Source organism: Cyrtonyx montezumae, unplaced genomic scaffold (assembly GCF_038088225.1).
Source record: "Cyrtonyx montezumae isolate F1298 unplaced genomic scaffold, pur_monq_1.0 scaffold_31, whole genome shotgun sequence".
In the NCBI taxonomy this organism is placed as follows: domain Eukaryota; kingdom Metazoa; phylum Chordata; class Aves; order Galliformes; family Odontophoridae; genus Cyrtonyx; species Cyrtonyx montezumae.
The window spans coordinates 1925399-1942199 of NW_027072036.1; the positions used below are offsets into that span (position 1 = coordinate 1925399).

General features: G+C 44.1%; 2 protein-coding genes across 2 annotated transcripts in view; both read right to left on the bottom strand.

Annotated features, from left to right (window-relative positions):
• EYA3 (EYA transcriptional coactivator and phosphatase 3) overlaps nt 1-16801 on the bottom strand; it is a 218572-nt gene that overhangs the window by 53626 nt on the left and 148145 nt on the right. The gene's annotated exons all lie outside the window — the stretch shown is intronic.
• Nucleotides 3936-16783, bottom strand: DNAJC8 (DnaJ heat shock protein family (Hsp40) member C8). Its single transcript, XM_065744765.1, has 9 exons — nt 16681-16783; nt 15614-15715; nt 12914-12970; nt 11337-11403; nt 10627-10721; nt 9723-9794; nt 8597-8688; nt 7655-7730; nt 3936-4724 (listed from the first exon to the last, which is right to left on the bottom strand). The coding sequence occupies exons 1-9, from the start codon at nt 16747-16749 to the stop codon at nt 4602-4604; spliced, it is 753 nt and encodes a 250-aa protein (XP_065600837.1). The 5' UTR covers nt 16750-16783; the 3' UTR covers nt 3936-4601.

A 16801-nucleotide genomic window follows, 5' to 3' on the forward strand; every position in this document is an offset into this window, starting at 1 on the left:
TCAACTTAAATCCCTTGTCTGCTTTGGTGAGAACAGTTCTGCCTGTGAGGCAAAAGCAAGGGACTCTGCACCTTAGTTTCATGTTAATGCTACATCTGGATTTGGCCAGGTCACCCTTCTGCTCTGGCTTGGAGGAAAGGCCACATGCCATCAGAATGGCTGAAACAAAAATGAGGTTTTTGTAATCTGTGAGAAGGATACAGAAGATAGTGTGAGGATTTTAGGATGAGAGCAGCACAAAGGAGCTTCAGGTTGGACATCAGGAACAGTTTCTTTTCCAAAAGAGCAACGATGCATTGGCACAGGCTGCCCAGGGAATCATGGGGTCACTGTCCCTGGGGGTATTCCAGAGCCATGGGGATGTGGCACTGAGGAATGTGGTCAGTGGGCATGGTGGGGGTGGTCTGGGACTTGGGGTTTTTCCAACCTTAATGATTCTTTGACTTCTCCGCCGCTGTAGGACACCTGGATATCTCAGAAGGGAAATGTGGATGAAGCAGGATGTCAGAGAGGCTGACAATGCACAAGAGTCCAGATCAGTGGTATGGAAGAGGTTAAGCTACAGATCTCCTGCTAGAAATGAAAGACCCAGTTCTCCCAAAGCACGTTCCCGTTCTTGCCCAAGGAGTCTGAAGCCTTTTTGTGCTCGTTTTATGCACAACACCAAGTCCAAGCAGCAAAAGCCATTGCCAGAACACAGGAGCTGCCAGCAGCCAGAGGAGCAGCAGAGCTCTGGGAAATGAGAGATCTCAGCCTGCAGTGCAGCTATGCATGCTGTCACACCCTGATGCAGCACACTGGTGCACAAGACAGGAAACAACACCCACATCCCATTTCTAAGTGTGTATCGCAGCTGCCTGAGCACCAGAGTTTGCTTCCATCTCCATTTGTAAGAGGAAGAGGAAGCCAAGACAGCTCGTGCACTCTAGATAACAGCACTGCAACAGCCAAACTCTTTCTGAAAAAAACCTGTCATGCTAAGCCCAACCTCTCACAGTTTCAGTTGCTACAAGAGAGCATAGTCTAGCACAAAAACCTCCTTTTTGGAAGAAGAGGAGAGCATGTTTTCTTGATCTCTCCCACCTGGGTCCTTCTATTCAGCATTACCATACCTATAGGTAATCCACCAGAGCTACAGTTACGCTCCTGAAATAGGCAGGGTAGAAGAAAGAGGGGTTCTCCATGCGTTTACGAGGACAAGGCATCAGTTTAGGAAGAAGAAAGATACAGCTGCACACACAGTTTAGGCAAGGTGCTGCTGGACCCAAGCCACTTCACTCCATACGACGCCCAGCAGCAGCTAGATGATGAGCAGAAGACAGCACCTCAACCAGCACCTGCCAGTACATGGCTGAGACCTCCTCAGCTAGCAGGAAACGTATTTTTGTGTCTTTTCAAGTAATTTCCCGTTCATTTCCCTCCATAACCTCTTGTTCTCAGGTTCAGGAAGAGAACAGCTTGATGAGTTGGTTTCACATGCTCTTTTTGAAGGCTACACAGTAAAACATGTATGAAACACAGGCATCTGTGTGATCTGTAAGGCACCTCCACAACACAGCTTCACAGCTTTCTACTTCATTCTGTCTCTGCTAATAGAACTTTGATCTATTCACTGAGGGCTCCTGAGCAGCAGGAGAGCACACCACTGTGTGCAAAAACATAAGATAAACGTTAACACAACGGTTTATGTCTCTCAAGAACAGATTTCATCTCTGGCTTATCACTTAGGTTTTCCATAGCTGTCATAACTTGATGTATGAAGGGAAAGGTAATCTCTTTGCCTTGAAGGGAACCAAAACCTTCAGGAACAGTTTTGGGATTCCTAGAAATCTCCTTACTCCCACTGACATATTTTCTTGTTCTACATATCAAGGACAAATACTTCAGCCTACAGCACTGATCCAAAAACAGCTCCAAAGAATAAGACCTGAGGGTTTTAGGACTTGCATCAGCTCTACCTCTTGAAATTGAACAGTGTTTTATTCAGTCTGGCATACGTGGCAGAGGCTGACCAACAGCTCAGAGTGCATCTGTTGGGTGCCTGCATTGTGCATTCACTTATTATCCACCCAAGCAATTCAAACTGGTTTGATTTTACAAAGCCTGAATAAAAGGACCAGAATTAACCTCCCAGGTTCCCTTCAATACAGCATGGAAAAGTCAGCAAAGGGCCAGCTATTCTGTTGCTAAAGGCCACCCAGGTGATGGGAAGCTTCCAAGGCCCTGGCTGAGTAGATAAGGCAGAAGAAAAACTGCATATTGAGACATACAAACATACAGGTGAGACAGGAAGAATGGGAATTGAAGGTGAACAACCTTACTTCTAAGACACATTTTGCTGCCCCAGCCAAGTCATACTCAGTGGAACAAATGACTCAAAGGAGCTCACAGCGACACTCTTTGGGGCCACACTCATCAACAGTCACATTTCTGAGAATCAGGAACTTAACATGGGTCATATAAAAACATTTCAACTTCTAATGGGACTCATCCTATGCTACTTGAGAAAAAAAAAAAAGGGAAAAGAAGATCTGAATGGTCAGTACCATGTGTCAGCAAAGACATTAACCGTGAGAAAGGAAATGCTGCCAGCGAGACCCGTACTTGAAAATCAAAAGCAATGACTGGGAGAAAAGTCACTGGGAGAGATCTCTAAGTGAGAAACACTTTGCCAGGGGAACTAGAGCCAGCCGAGTTAAAGGGACAGCTAAACTTCTGGGTGAGAGACTCCAGGTGGATCTTCTGCACAACACAAAGCTCCAACTCCTCTGAGCTGCTGCCCAGTGCTGCTCGTTTCTTACAGCCCTTCATCCAGGAAGCAGAAGAGACAGCACCTCAGAGATAACACCACAAAAGTTAACTAACATTTTCCCCAGAACGACAGCATCTAATTGCTGCCTCAACAAGGAAGCTGTCCCACCAAAGCATTCCCATGAGCAATGTCAACAAAAAGGAATTGCACTGTCTGAACACGGCAACACTGCGCAGTTCAGTCTACCTCAGTTTTATGAGGAAGGCATGGTTCATATCATCTGGTCACACAGACCACTGTATTACAGGAAAAGAAGAAACAAAGGTAAGTGGAAGACACTAGCCACCTTTCAGCAGATTCATCTAAGCCCCAGGCTGTGTCAGAAAGCACTGCATTCCTGCAGAGAACTGTCTGGTAACAGTTTGATCACTAAAAACTTCTAGGTTGATGGGCACACCTCTTCAAAGGCAGCAGAAACAATCTTTCAGATTTGACCATCTCTAAACACAAAAATCAGCACAGTGGATGAACTCATTTGAAGATAAGAGTATAAAAGGTGAGTACAAGTGAAGGGAAGTGGCTAGAGGCAGTGAGGAGGATGAAGAGCAGTATCTTCATGGCAGCACCTACCCACAATCCCAGGTATGAGGATGGCCATCAGAACAGAAGGGAAGAGTCTCCAAGCTCAGACAAAGGTCTCCAGAGGAGTCTGCCAGGAACGTGTGAATCAGTAGTACACTCCACTTTGTATGTCTTTAAATAGTTGAGATCATTTTGAAACTGAAATGAACACCTGAAGCACAATTTTAAAAAACAAAGCTCACAAGTTTAACCTGATCCCATAGCTCTGAGTTGTGCTCCCCCTAGCAGCTTCTTAAGTCCTCCCACCCCATCCATGCTCCCACTCAAAGGCATGGCAACAAGACCAGGATTCAGCACAGACCCTGGGACACCAAGTCCAGAGTCCACTCAGGCAGCATCCAGGGAAGAGCTGTCCTCTCCCAGTCTTCTCTGCTGCCACAATGGAGGACTGCAAACTCAAAATTCAACTCATATCAGACTTTGGAATAACAGCAAAACCTTACCAGGGCACGTGTTACTGAGCAGTGGTAACATCTCAGTGAGCAGCACTTCAATTACTCAGTTTGCAACTGTATCTTTGAATAATCCCATGCAAGAAAAAAAAAGGTAACTTGGGTAAAAATTTATTTTACATACAGACCATTGCAACTTAACTACTATTTGAGACATTATTTTATCTTTACAGAAAGTGACCAGCTGGTCTGAGATTAACAGAAGTGTAAGCTTGAGAGCTGGGATTTCAGAATGGAAATCAGATCTTGGGAGAAGAGTCCTTCCAAGCACCACACAGAGCAGTGAGGAGCTGCAGGTCTTTAACTGCAGGTCAGCTGCACTGAACAGTAATGGAAGCAGATCTCCAGAGTCAGCTCAGACCTTTCTGAAGCTGAAATTGCTGGGAAAGATGATGCCTGGACAGATGCAGATGCATTTCTGACCTTTTGTTCAGCTCACAAACTAGAAATGAATATAGTGAAACAGCACAATCTCTGTAAAGTACAAAACATCAAGTTACAGGGCAGCAGACAGACAGGACAGCAATAATGGGAGGACCCTCCTAAGCCATGGATTCTACGTTCAGCGGGTTCCTGGCTGGGTTCACACTATGGCCCTAGTTCAAATGGACTGAGTACAAAAAAATACTTTGACCAATAATTAATTGTACTGGAAACAAACAGTCTACTAAAAAGCAATTCTTACTCTAGGTGCCAATGAGTCCTTAAAAGCAGGGAGGGGACTGGGGAGCTGCTCTTTGGCAGTGCCGCCAAGATCATTCACGCTGCTCCATTTTTACTTTAGGAGGTCTCAGGAAGGTCCTGTTCTTCTTTTCTTTCTTGCCCTTTGTATTTGCCTGGAAATTTCTCCAGCTGTCCACACGACCATCTCGACTTTCCTAGAAAATAAAAGACAAGAAGTGGAAGGTTAACAACTGCAAGAGCCAGAGAACATATTTGGCATACTAGCTTTGAAAGATCAGTATCGGTTTGCCCCTTACACTGCAGCCTGGCAGCCAGGACACACAGACACCAAAACACCAAAGCAATGGATGCAGTACAGTGGAACCACAAATAAGTTCACACCACCTGGGTAAGCAATATGCTGCTTTCTTGTTTCAAAAGCAATGGGCTTGGGGTATGCAGGCCTCATGACAGTGCACTGAATCCTCCTGAAAAAAAAAGGAATACTCTCCACAAACCCAACCTATGATCTCAAAAGGCTGAAGATTTCAGGACTGAGAAGTCCAGGGACAACTCACTTCACTGTGTGATCCACATGCTCAAGTCCCTTCTGAATATGTATCTGTGCCTGCAATACTGGTGCTGCATGCAGGCTCAGGCTACAACAGCTGCTCTCCTTCTCTCACCTTTCCTCTATGGCTGCATGGCAGCAGGACAGTCCCTAGCAGTGACCTGCACGATGAGACACAGAGCTCATTCAGTAAGTCTGCAGATGACACAAAAATGTAATACTCCACTGAGACACAGGGGGTCGTGCTGCCATCCAGAGGGACCTTGACAAACTGGGGAAAGCATCCAATAAGAACTTAATGAAGTTCAATAAAGAAAAGTGCAAAGTCCTGCCCCTGGGAGAAGAACTCCAGGCATCAGTACATGCTGGAGGTCACCTGGCTGGAAAAGAAGTTCTGCAGAAAAGGCCCTGAGGGTGCTGATGGATGCCAAGTTGACCACAAGCAACATTCCCCTGCACAAAGGTGGCTGAGAGTATCCTGGACTGCACTAGGAGCATTGCCAGCAGGCTAAGAGTGGTGATCCTTTCCCTCTGCTCAGCACTGATGAGGTCGCACCTGGAGTGCTGCATCAAGTCCCAGGCTTCCCAACAGAAGGAGGAATCAAGTTATCACAGAGTTCAGCAAAGAGCCACAGAGATGCTATGACTGGAACATCTCTTCTATGAAAGAAGGCTGAGACAGTTGGCTGGGACTGTTAAGCCTAGAGAAGAGAAAGCTCAGTGGGGGTATCTCATCAACATGTACAAGGATCTGAAGGAAAGGTGCAACGAAGACAGAGCATGACTCTTTTCAGGGGTACCCAGTGAAAGGACAGGAGGCAACAGGCAGAGATTGACACACAGGAGGTTCTGAGTACTAGGAAACACTTGGCCCTGGGCACATGGCTGTAAGTGGAGCTGCTTGAGTAGTTCACCTCCACAGATCCCTTCCAACCTCAGCTGTTCCATGATAACACTTTTTTGAGGGATATGGTAACTTCTGTTCTAATCCTCTTGTTTCTTACCATTTGTTGGTAGAAGCCATTTCAGCTTGAAATTTCTGGGAAAGCAAATACTGGGTAGGAGGAAGGAGGAGAAAGTGGACATTAAAACTTCTTTTGGGTATATCAAAATATGATTCAGCTGTCAAGGCTGAACGTGTTCCAGAAACAGCAAACATGAATGACAAAGATTCCTATGAGGACCCAGCATTGTTGGAGAACAAATGCATGGATCAAAAGTACAAGTCCCCAGGGTAAAGAGACAGGGGAACTGACCAAAGAACACGTAGCATTTAGGCAAGAGTTGGAATCACCAGCAGCTGGTAACCACAGAAGAGTGATGCAGAGGCACAGCCCAGCACCTTTGCAGGCCTCTTCTTTGTGCATTCCTTTCAGATATGCTGCCAAAGCAGCTACACAGTCAGTAATACTTTGTGCCCAATCATACTCTCTCATCTATGGTCACAATTAGAAATAAGCTTCTTATGCCTGTAGATTAGATTTTGAACATCAGCACCCAGCTCCTATTTGATAATGATGGAGCGGTCACTGGTCACCAGCAAGACTGGAGAACACATCTGCAAGTGCTTAGGAGCACTCAGGACTTGCACATACTGAGCTGCAGTATCAATAGCTCTGCAGTTCTCCTTTTTGTACACTGTTATTTGCTTGTAATATGAGTTCACATTTCCTCAGCCTCCATCCTTCACTGCATTTGCAGAGCAACAACACCCAACTTCTCCAACCTCAATGACCACAGATCACAGAACTTCTTCTAGCAACACCACCAGTAGCATACATTGCTCTATCTGGCAATACATGACAAAACTCCACTGTGCACTCAACATAAGTGCAATAAACTCAGTGTCTTCCAGAATACCCAGCTTCCTGTATCCATACAATACAGCACAAGAATAGAGAAACACTGCCCATTTGAGTCTGTGGAAAAACCCCAGCTGTCTGCTTCCACAGGATGCCAGCCCAGCACACACAGCTCTCCCCCAGACACCTTGTTTTGTAAAGGCCTCTTGAGTACAGACTAGCATTAAGGTTGAGGGTAAAAGAAAAATCTAGAACATCCTTTCAGGAGGTCCTGCACACAGTGACTAAATTCCTTCCTGCCTACCCAGCCCTCCATGCCATAGAATGTGCCCTCTGCCACTCACAATACTTCTAGACCTCGAATGCAGAGTAGGAGCAATGGGAAGTGGCAATTATTTAGATCTTTGATATGTGTAAGAAATACAGATTCCCTAAGCATTAGCAATCAGTTTGAAAAGTACCAGTGGTTGAACAGCTATGATTACCACCAGTGACCTGGGCTAAGAAGCAATTCCAATTTCCAGCTTGGGCTAATAAGCTGCTGACAGAGCTGAAAAAACACTACAACTTCACTTATAATGCACCTGTTTCTAGAGCAGTCATATCAAAGCTCTATCAGATTTATGCCAAACCACTCCACTAAGCACTTATCTGAATTATCTTAGAGCACCTGCCAACAAAAACTCTCTTTTTCTAGGGGCATTTCCAGCAGCATGCCCAAGAATTGCTGAGGCCCATCCTATACGTGGCATTCCCTTAAGATGCTGCTCACCTCAAAGTTCTTCTGCCATTCTCGTTCTCGTTTTGCCTTTTCCTGTGCTTCAATTTCTTCTTCTCTTTGTCGTTTCCTGGAAGGGAAGCCACAAAAGAGCTGTGAACCACAAGCACCTACATTAAAGAAACACAGTGACACTTTCAAGTGTCTGAAAGCTCTTCCGATTTCTTGGCAAATTAGAATTCTTATCAGTAAATATGCACACCTGTGATAGCAAAAAAAACCAAAACCTGCTTCCAAAACTGGAGTAAGCAGAGATGATAGCGTGGCACCACTGACAGCACACACATTTCATCAGTGAATCATCTCTTGTAAAACAAGTTGGAATCCTTACTAACTCTAGTAATAACTGTCTAAAACTGCTCAGGGTCCAAATTTCGAGAAGTTAATAAGCACAGGAGTGTGCAAGTAAGAACCAGAGGGTTTTTTCCCTTAATTTTTATCTAGGGAAGCCTTGCACGTCCACTGCTACTCAGGCAACATTTAAGGATTGCATATTTCTGGCACATAACAAAATTGAAAGTAATTTTAATACACTTAATTAAGTTGAAATTAAAAATCAATTATTTGCATGCTAACAACACGTAAAACCATTTCATTGTTTTTGCTGGCATCTACAGAGTATATAAGCATACTAAATATATCAGGGTCTTAAGAATAGGAAGGCAAGTTCTGTATTTGCATTCTTCGAGCACAGTCATCTATAATCAATGAAGAACCACTGGGATCTGCAACATTAGAAGTACACAGGCTTCATTTTGACAGGATCCCTGTTAACCTAATCCAAGGCTGTGCTTTCAGCAGGAGGTTGGACCAGATGACTCCCAAAGGTCACTTCAAACATACACTTTCTTCAGACTCTCTAACTTCTAATCTTTTCCTAGGAAGTGTGAGGGGCAAAGAGCAGCCCAGACTGCACAGACAGAATGCTATTTGTACCTTTCGTGCATTTCTTTAGCTTCTCTTTCTTTCCTCTTAATTTCCAGTTCAGCAAAGAGCTTCATTGTCTGTTTGTATACAGCCTGTTTGAACTGTAAAACATAAATCTGGTCTTAAAATAATGTACATGTGTTAATCTATTTTAAAGAAAAATCTAAGAAGCATAGAAATAAAGCAAAGCATATGTGTGCCCACACAGCCTCATGTCCTGTGTTGCTACTGATTGCTTTCAGAGACATAGGAAATGGTATAAACCACCTGACTGAATTCCAGCCCTGATGTAAGCAGGAAACAACTGCTTAATAGCTTACTACATTTCATTTCCATTTGTATTCATGAAGCTGTACCTAAGCTGAACTTTTTTCCATTAAGTCCTGCAATGTCACGATATCTGACAAATTAAAAAAAAGAAAAACAAGGTTAAGTGGTCACTCTGGATGGCAGTTTCCCAGCAGACCTCCTTGATGTGTTATAACAGACTAGCCCTGGCTTTCCAGTGGAAAATACCACTATAATTTTAAAACAAACTTCATTACTAAAGAACAGCAAAATACCCTTGAAAAAACAATGGAAAATAAGACTATTATGGAGATATTGGGATGATACCAAGAGGAAAAAAAGCACTTTGAAGGAAAAAAAAAGTGTGAATTTGTGAGACTAATCAACTCAGTGTTTGAGAATCATCCATCAGTCTCTTAAAGCCGTGAATATCGTTTGACTTCTTCAGACTACATACCAGTTAAGAAGAGCTCAGTCATGTCACACCATTTGTAATAAATTCCATACATGCCTCTGCTGACAGTAAGAATGCCACAGTTCCAGCATTCAGAACACAACATGAAATTCACATCAAGTGTGTGTGATGGACAAGCAATAATGCCTTGCTCCCAGAAAAGAAGTGGTTATTTTGATCTACATAATATCATAATGTGTTTCCTCTTTACACTATAGTCAAACTTCTTCCAGAATGGATATTACTCAATGGATGGTCACTTAGAATTTATTGCTCTGTAAGTGAAAGGATTTACAACACTCAAACAGTCTAATAAATGACTGCACACTGCACATTGGTTTTGATTCTTATTTCTCAAAACACTCCTCCATCACCCTGAAGCATACAACTTACAACTTCAGGATCATCTTCTTCTACATTGGGAGGTTTTCCATCCTTCTTCAACTGCTTCTTTTTTTCTTTCACCTAAAGATTAAGAACAAAAGTAAGAGTCTACAAAGCCTCATATAGCTTCTCTGACTGAATCTAAGTAGTATTGTGTTCTGTTTGAAGAACTTTGGGTGACTGCTAATTCTTGATTAAGATCTATGTTTTATTCTACATCAGAATCTCCTGGCCCTCAGCTCAAATATACACACACAATCACTGTCATGTGAACTGGAATCATTAAAAATAATACCTTAGATATTATTTATCCAACATAATCCCCTTCTTTTCTTTTGTCAGTTAGTTTGTTTTTAAGGTACATTTACAACCAATGTGTACCATCCAAACTAGCAGGAAGTTTACTTTGCATTGCAATACTTGAAATATTATCAGTAACAAACAGAACATAGAGTGTTCCTTGATTTACAGCACCTGAGTCCTCCCATATCAGTTTGTTACGTATAGTCTGCTCATATTACTCAACTCACTTCTTAACCATTGCAATCCAAGCTCCTTTCCTTATCTTATAGGTCATTTTCCCCAAAACTTACTAGTCTCCAGCTTTCACCACCTGTTATCTTCCACCTACACATATCTGAACTGCATTGTTCATTCACAGACTCGAAAAATAATATTTAGGTCAGATCTTGTGGTTTGACCTAATTATTTCAAGAACTGAATTTCACTGAATTATCCTGCACTGAACTCAAACCCAGTCTTGGACAAAGCACAGTCTTTCATGCCTTGAGAAGCTCAGAGTCTACCTGCACACCTGCATCATGAGTTTTGCTCAGTTCACCTTTTAATGACCTAAACACACAGAAAATGCACAAAAAAAAATCAAATTAACAACAGATTGTGGAATACTTACAGTATGCTCCACATATTCTTTTCCTGCCTGTATCACATCCAAGGCCCTCTTCTTTTGCTCCTGATCTAGCAGCAACTTGTATGCTTTATCTACAGCTAACAAAAAGCACCAACATTAATAGCATCAGTAGTCACGTTCAAAAGGCATCACAAGATTACTACTTCATAGGGTTTTAAGTTTTTTTTTGTGCTTTGGTTTCTTTCCCCAGTATGTCTAGATAAGTGATCCCATAATTAGTCAAACGAGATTTGGGGTGTGGTAGTGTCAGACTCTCAGACACCTCTGGACTTTGTAGGGTTAAAGCATCGATCCTACCACGTGATTTAGTTGCACGGTATAAGGTTAAGCTTAAGGTGGGCAGTGCTTCATGGTAATGCAAAAACCATATGTCTGAAACCATTTTATTTCTGTTGCAGTCTTTGAATAAAATCTAATGTAGAGAATAAACAGTTTTTCTTGAACTACCCTGAAACCCAATGGATGAGATTGTCCCTACTGCAAACAAACAATGCCATTACTGCCACCTAGTGAAATTCTGCTGCTGAAATCCCACACATCTGCTTCTCCATCTAAAACACCTCTGCAGCAATTCTTTCCTTTGGTGGGGCCCCAGATCTCATAAGCAATTATAACAGCTACAGAGAAACAGCAGTCCAACCACTATCACACTCCTGCTCAGAAAAGGATGAGAGTCAGTAGCAGAGATTTACCTTCAAATGCCTTCTGGGCTCTATCCGCATCATCTTGATTTTTGTCTGGATGTACCAATATTGACAGCTGCAAGAGAAAGAATCTTGCCATCAAGGTCTTTGTAAAAAAGAAAAGGCTACGTAGTGGTTTCTGTGAGAGAACACCTCAGGTGGGAGGAAACAGAGGGGACCACAACCCTTTGTATAGAGGCAAATAGCTGACAACATGGTAGACTAAACATCAGTAAAAGGTTTTTAACTGCAAATCAGGTCCAACTCCTGTAACAAAAAAGGCTAAGAAAAGCTGCAGTTTGTAAGGCTCTGTACAGCACAAACATCTTTCAGCTGCAGTAGCCTAGGGCTGACATGAGCCACTTGTTCACACAAGTTTCATACCCTTGGTCTTAAAAAGAAACAAATCTAAAAAGAGGATCCTCAGCCATAGTTTATTCTCTTATTCTACATCTCCCAAGAAGTCCTCCAGGATCTCTAAAGTTATTCAAATATTAACCTACTTAAAAGGATGGGTACATTTTTTTTCCTTAGACTCCTCTACTGAAAGCTAAGGTAATGTTTTCCTGCAGTCTCTGCACAGCAGTCAGGTCACTGATCACTACCATCTTTAGGACAGCCCAAAATCAACAAGAAAGCACATGCTCTCCATCTCCCCCTTTCAAAGGATGAGAACACTCTTCCAAAGTTTCTCCATAGAGCGTTCTTTTCTTATATCTTCTACTATTTTTGTCATTGCTCACCAGACTCTCTCCTTTGTCTACATATTTCCTATTATGATGATCAAAACCAGTGCCAGTGCACTGGTGAACAGAAAATACTAATTTCCTGACCTCTACCCATGACACTGCTGGTTCACAGGAAAAAAAGTATTCCTCCTTTCCCAAGGAACACTACAGTGCTGATTTACTCTGTGATTTGCAATAGCCAGTATCTTTTTCCTTCTACTGTCTGTTCCACATTCTGCAATTAGGCATTCAATTTCTTCAGTAAATAATTGCACACACTGATTTCATTCCATCACATTGACTTCAAATCACTTCTCTGCAGTATTCAGCTAGCATAAAGATAAGACAGTTCATTAATTTGCAAAATTGAGAACTCAGCAACAGACCGAAAAGTTAAAACACCTGCCATCACCTCATCAAGCATGCTCCTTCATCAGGACAAGAGAGCTGCTGGTTGTCTAAAGCCAGATCTCTATGTCTACAAGACAAATTCAAACAGCAACATGCAGCCCTCTGAAAATTGCATCTTCGCACTGCATGCACTGACCAAAACCTCAAATTTCTCCTGCAGATTCAGCGGCAGAATATGTCCTGTGTTACATGGAGCAATGAAGAACAGCCACTGAGCACTTCAGTTCACATGAGCTCAGCCACACGTTTTACAAAGAAGCATACCATGCAGAACACAATTTTCCTCTTGTGGATACAAACATCGTTCTACACATTTCTTCACAAAACTGCTACCTGTCTCTACCCAGACACAACTTTTCTACTGCTTCCACCATTCCCAAACACAGCTGCACAATCCCTGCAGTTTCTAGTTTCCTTTCAGAAGCTTCAAATGCAAAAGTCAAATACCTGCCGGAACCTCTTCTTTATTTCTTCATCTGTGGCTTCAGGATCCATCTGCAGAACCTAAAGAAGACCACAACAACAGAGCAAATTTGATTATATGCCCCACGTTTCAGGTTCCTGGCAGCAAGCTCTAAATACCTGGTTCATTAGCATAGAGGCACAATGTCAGAAAGCTCACCCAAATGAGGAGCTGCTTCAGGATATGAGTTTTCACCTAGTAAAACGGAAACATTTTAAGGGACACCGTGTTTGGGACATTCTACTTTTAGCAATGCTACGTTTCTTTGAGTATGTCAGAGTCCTTTCCAAACTCTAATCTTGTATAGACAGCTGCCATCCCTAAATAGCCACCTTTGGTCCAAACCTTCAACCAAATCTGTTACTTACTTAAGCAGAAACAGAAGCATGTGGTGGCTCTGGAACACTGTCAGACAATTTGTAACTGAGAACAGTGGGCATGAAACACACTATTCTAAGAATGCATTTTTTTTGTCTCCCACCTTTTGGAAAGATGGAAGACTTTTTACTGTTTGGCTTCCAGCAACAAGCTTATGACTTGTTCATCTTCAGGGATATGACGAACTCATAAAAAACATTTAGGGATTGTTTTGTGTATCAATTTAGTGAACAGAAGCATTAAGCAACAACTGAAATTGCTCAGTGCGGATACTGACACTGGTCTGACACTAAGAATCTGTAAACACAAAACACTCTTCCAGCATAAGGGGCAGGTCCAGACAATGCCATGAGGATGCTCAGAGGGCTAAAGCACCTCTCCTGTGAAGAGAGGCTGAGGGAGGTGGGATTGTTCAGCCCTGAGAAGTGAAGGATCTACAAGACCTCATTTTTACCTTTCTTTACCTACAAGAAAGCTGAGGAGGGACTCTTTTATCAGGAAGTGTAACTATATGGCAAGGGGTAATACCTCTAAATTGAAAGAGGGGAAGATTTAGATTACATATTTGGAAGAAATTCTTCATCATGGGGCAGTGAGACCCTGGCACAGGATGCTCCAACTCTGGAAATGCTCAAGGCCAGGCAGCACAGGGCCCTAGGTAGCCTGATCTGGCAGGGAGCAACCAGCCCACGCGTTGCATCAAAGGGCAATGTAATTTGGCAGATTATACCCCCTTGCATTTCAGCTTGTCCTTAGATATCACAGGGGCTGGGGACAGCTGAGCTTAGATTCTGAGCGATGCTCAACCCAGGGCTTTAAGTTCAGTCACAGAACTACCACCATCATGGATTCACAAATAGTGCACTGCCCAGTTCATCTAGCAGCATCTGAATGGGTTCCACAAACACACACAGAGTTTGGATCATGCCCAGACTAAGAACTCGCACAGCTAGATCAGTGAGGTTCTTTTGGATTGTTTGTGATAAATACATGGTCTGCTAAGCATGACAGGTTAACCCAGAACATGAATAACTGAAATTACTGCTATTCCCTGGGAAGCACTCAGCATTACTGAGTGAGCAAGCCTTACTCAAAAGGCATCCCTACAGAGGGAAACTCAGCCTGTCGACTGATCCCTGAAGTCAAAGATGGTCTATATTTGACATCCAACAGTATCTTCCCTGACATTTTCCCTCTCATAAGCCATTTTTATGCTATTTCTTATATTACAGGTGGAGCTTGAGGGACTTCATTCATACTTTTGTTTATGATTGGTGTAAAATTATCTCACCTTGCTTTTAAAGGTACAGGCTAAACAAATCAGAGCACATGCTCAATGAGGGGTAGCATCTTAGGGGCAGGCAGCATTTGGGATGGAGATGTGTTTCAGTTTTACAATGCACAGGTGATGAGCAAAGTTCACCAAAGGACAGCATTCTGTCAAAAAATGATGGCAGGCTTTTGGCCTAGGGGCTGCAGGTAAGCAGTCAGGCACCACTAAGTCCCCATCCTGGAATCGTTCCTCTTTGGAGTCAGTATATCAGGCTCCTCTGATGCTGCCAACATCTCAGGTTGCCTAGGGAACTACTATGGATCACAGATCTTGGCTGAAGAGTTTGTACTCCACTCCACCACCCGTGCCATTCAATGGACTCCTTGCATACCAGCTACATTCTGCTTTTGAGCCCCTGTACCCCAGTTTGCAAGCCATCTTTAGCAACTGTTCCACACCATGGCAGAGGGTTGGAACTGAGTGGGCTTGAAGGTCCCTTCCAAGCCAAGCCTATCTGTGACTGTATGAATACCCAGAACATCACAGCGTGTTGTATTCACTGTTCTCCTTTTAAGATTTTAAAAGACTGCAACTGAAGCAACACAAAACAATGTTCAATGGAGTTTTCCATTTCCCAGTGACCTCTCCAAGACTGCTCTCTGGTTTGAGAGATGAGAGTCTCTCTATCGTTCTGCGCACAGAAGTTCAGTGGGATGAACATCCAAAATAAAGGACACAATCAACAGTGGTCAGAAGAGACCCTGACAGCATACCACATGTTAATGCTGCATTCAGAAAGTAGTATTACTCTGCCAAATCTCCCAGTGCTATTAAATGAGATCAGCATGCCAATACAGCTCCTTCCTGCCATAAAGAGAGCAAGCACATATATACCATCCCTCTGTCTCCTGCACCATAATCCATGTTTGGAAATTTGTACCTTTGCGATGACTGGTGTCTTTACAGAAAGAAATACTGAGTAAATCTAGAATTTGTAGTGCAAAGTCAGATAGGAGAACATGTCCAGACTAACCTCAAATGGATTCAAGTTGAAATAGGAAGATCCAGGTCGGGTCAGCCTGTCAATCTGGTTTTTTGATGTTAAAACAGAGTCTCGTTTTTCAATTTGTTTTACCTGAAGAACAAAAGACATTCTTATTAACCAACTGCAACAACTTGCTTACCTGCTTTCCTATGTGATCACTACACCAATTGCTGTGATTCTGTGCTATAGCTCACAACACCCCTTGCTCATCCCAAGCCTGCAATTACTCAAGCATTAGCAGAGCACATTTTTCAGCATTTTCTACTGCATGACAGCACTTTCAGCATCACCTTTTAGCTATAAAACAGAAAGCACTTCTGCCTTTGTCTTCCAAGGCTTGCTCAGCAACCGTGTCTTTTTGCCCCCACTTCACTCCTACACTTTACCACTACCGTCATCCCGATGCCTTGGATACCGATTGCATGACTGTATTTAACCCAGTACAGGAGGGAGAGCCCAATGAACACCGCAAGCAAGCAAACACATTCCACTCTGCCCGTTCACTCGTTCAGTCAGCGCTTTACTTTCTGATCCTCCTGCTGTCATCCCAAACCAAACCTCGTATTTGCACTCACTATTCACCTTGAGCGAAAGGAACACGCAGCCGCTCACTCAGGGGTTGAGTTACCAAACCCGAGCCGCGCACAGCCAGAGGGACGCACACAGAACGCGCGGGGGGACCTCTCCACCTCCCCCGGAGACAGCATGGCCGCACAGCAACGGCAGCGCAGCATCAGCGGGCAGCGCTCGGAGCTGACAGCAGAGCCTGCGGAGCCCATGGGTTCCGTGGATTCATCGAAACGGTCGGGAGAAGCTCAGAGCACAGCGGTGCCCCCAGGGCCGCGCACAGCCCCTCTGCCCCCGCGCGGCTCCAGGGCCCACCCGGCCGAGCCCCTCCGCGCTGCCCCCGCCCGCCCCCAGATCGGGCTCCGCTCCGCCCGCCAGGCCCCAGCGCCGCCGGGGAAGGCCGCAACGAGCCGGCGGCGGGCAGACGGGGCCCAGAAGAGCGAAGCCGGGCTCCCGCCCTCTCCGCCGCCGCGCTCGGCCGCCGGTACCTCACTGTAGAAGGTGAGGAACGCCTCCTCGGCGGCGCCCCCCGCCCCGCGCTCCTCCGGAGCCGCCATCGCCAGCACCGCGTGACGCTATGCGCACGCGCGAGCGCGACGCTGAGGCCGA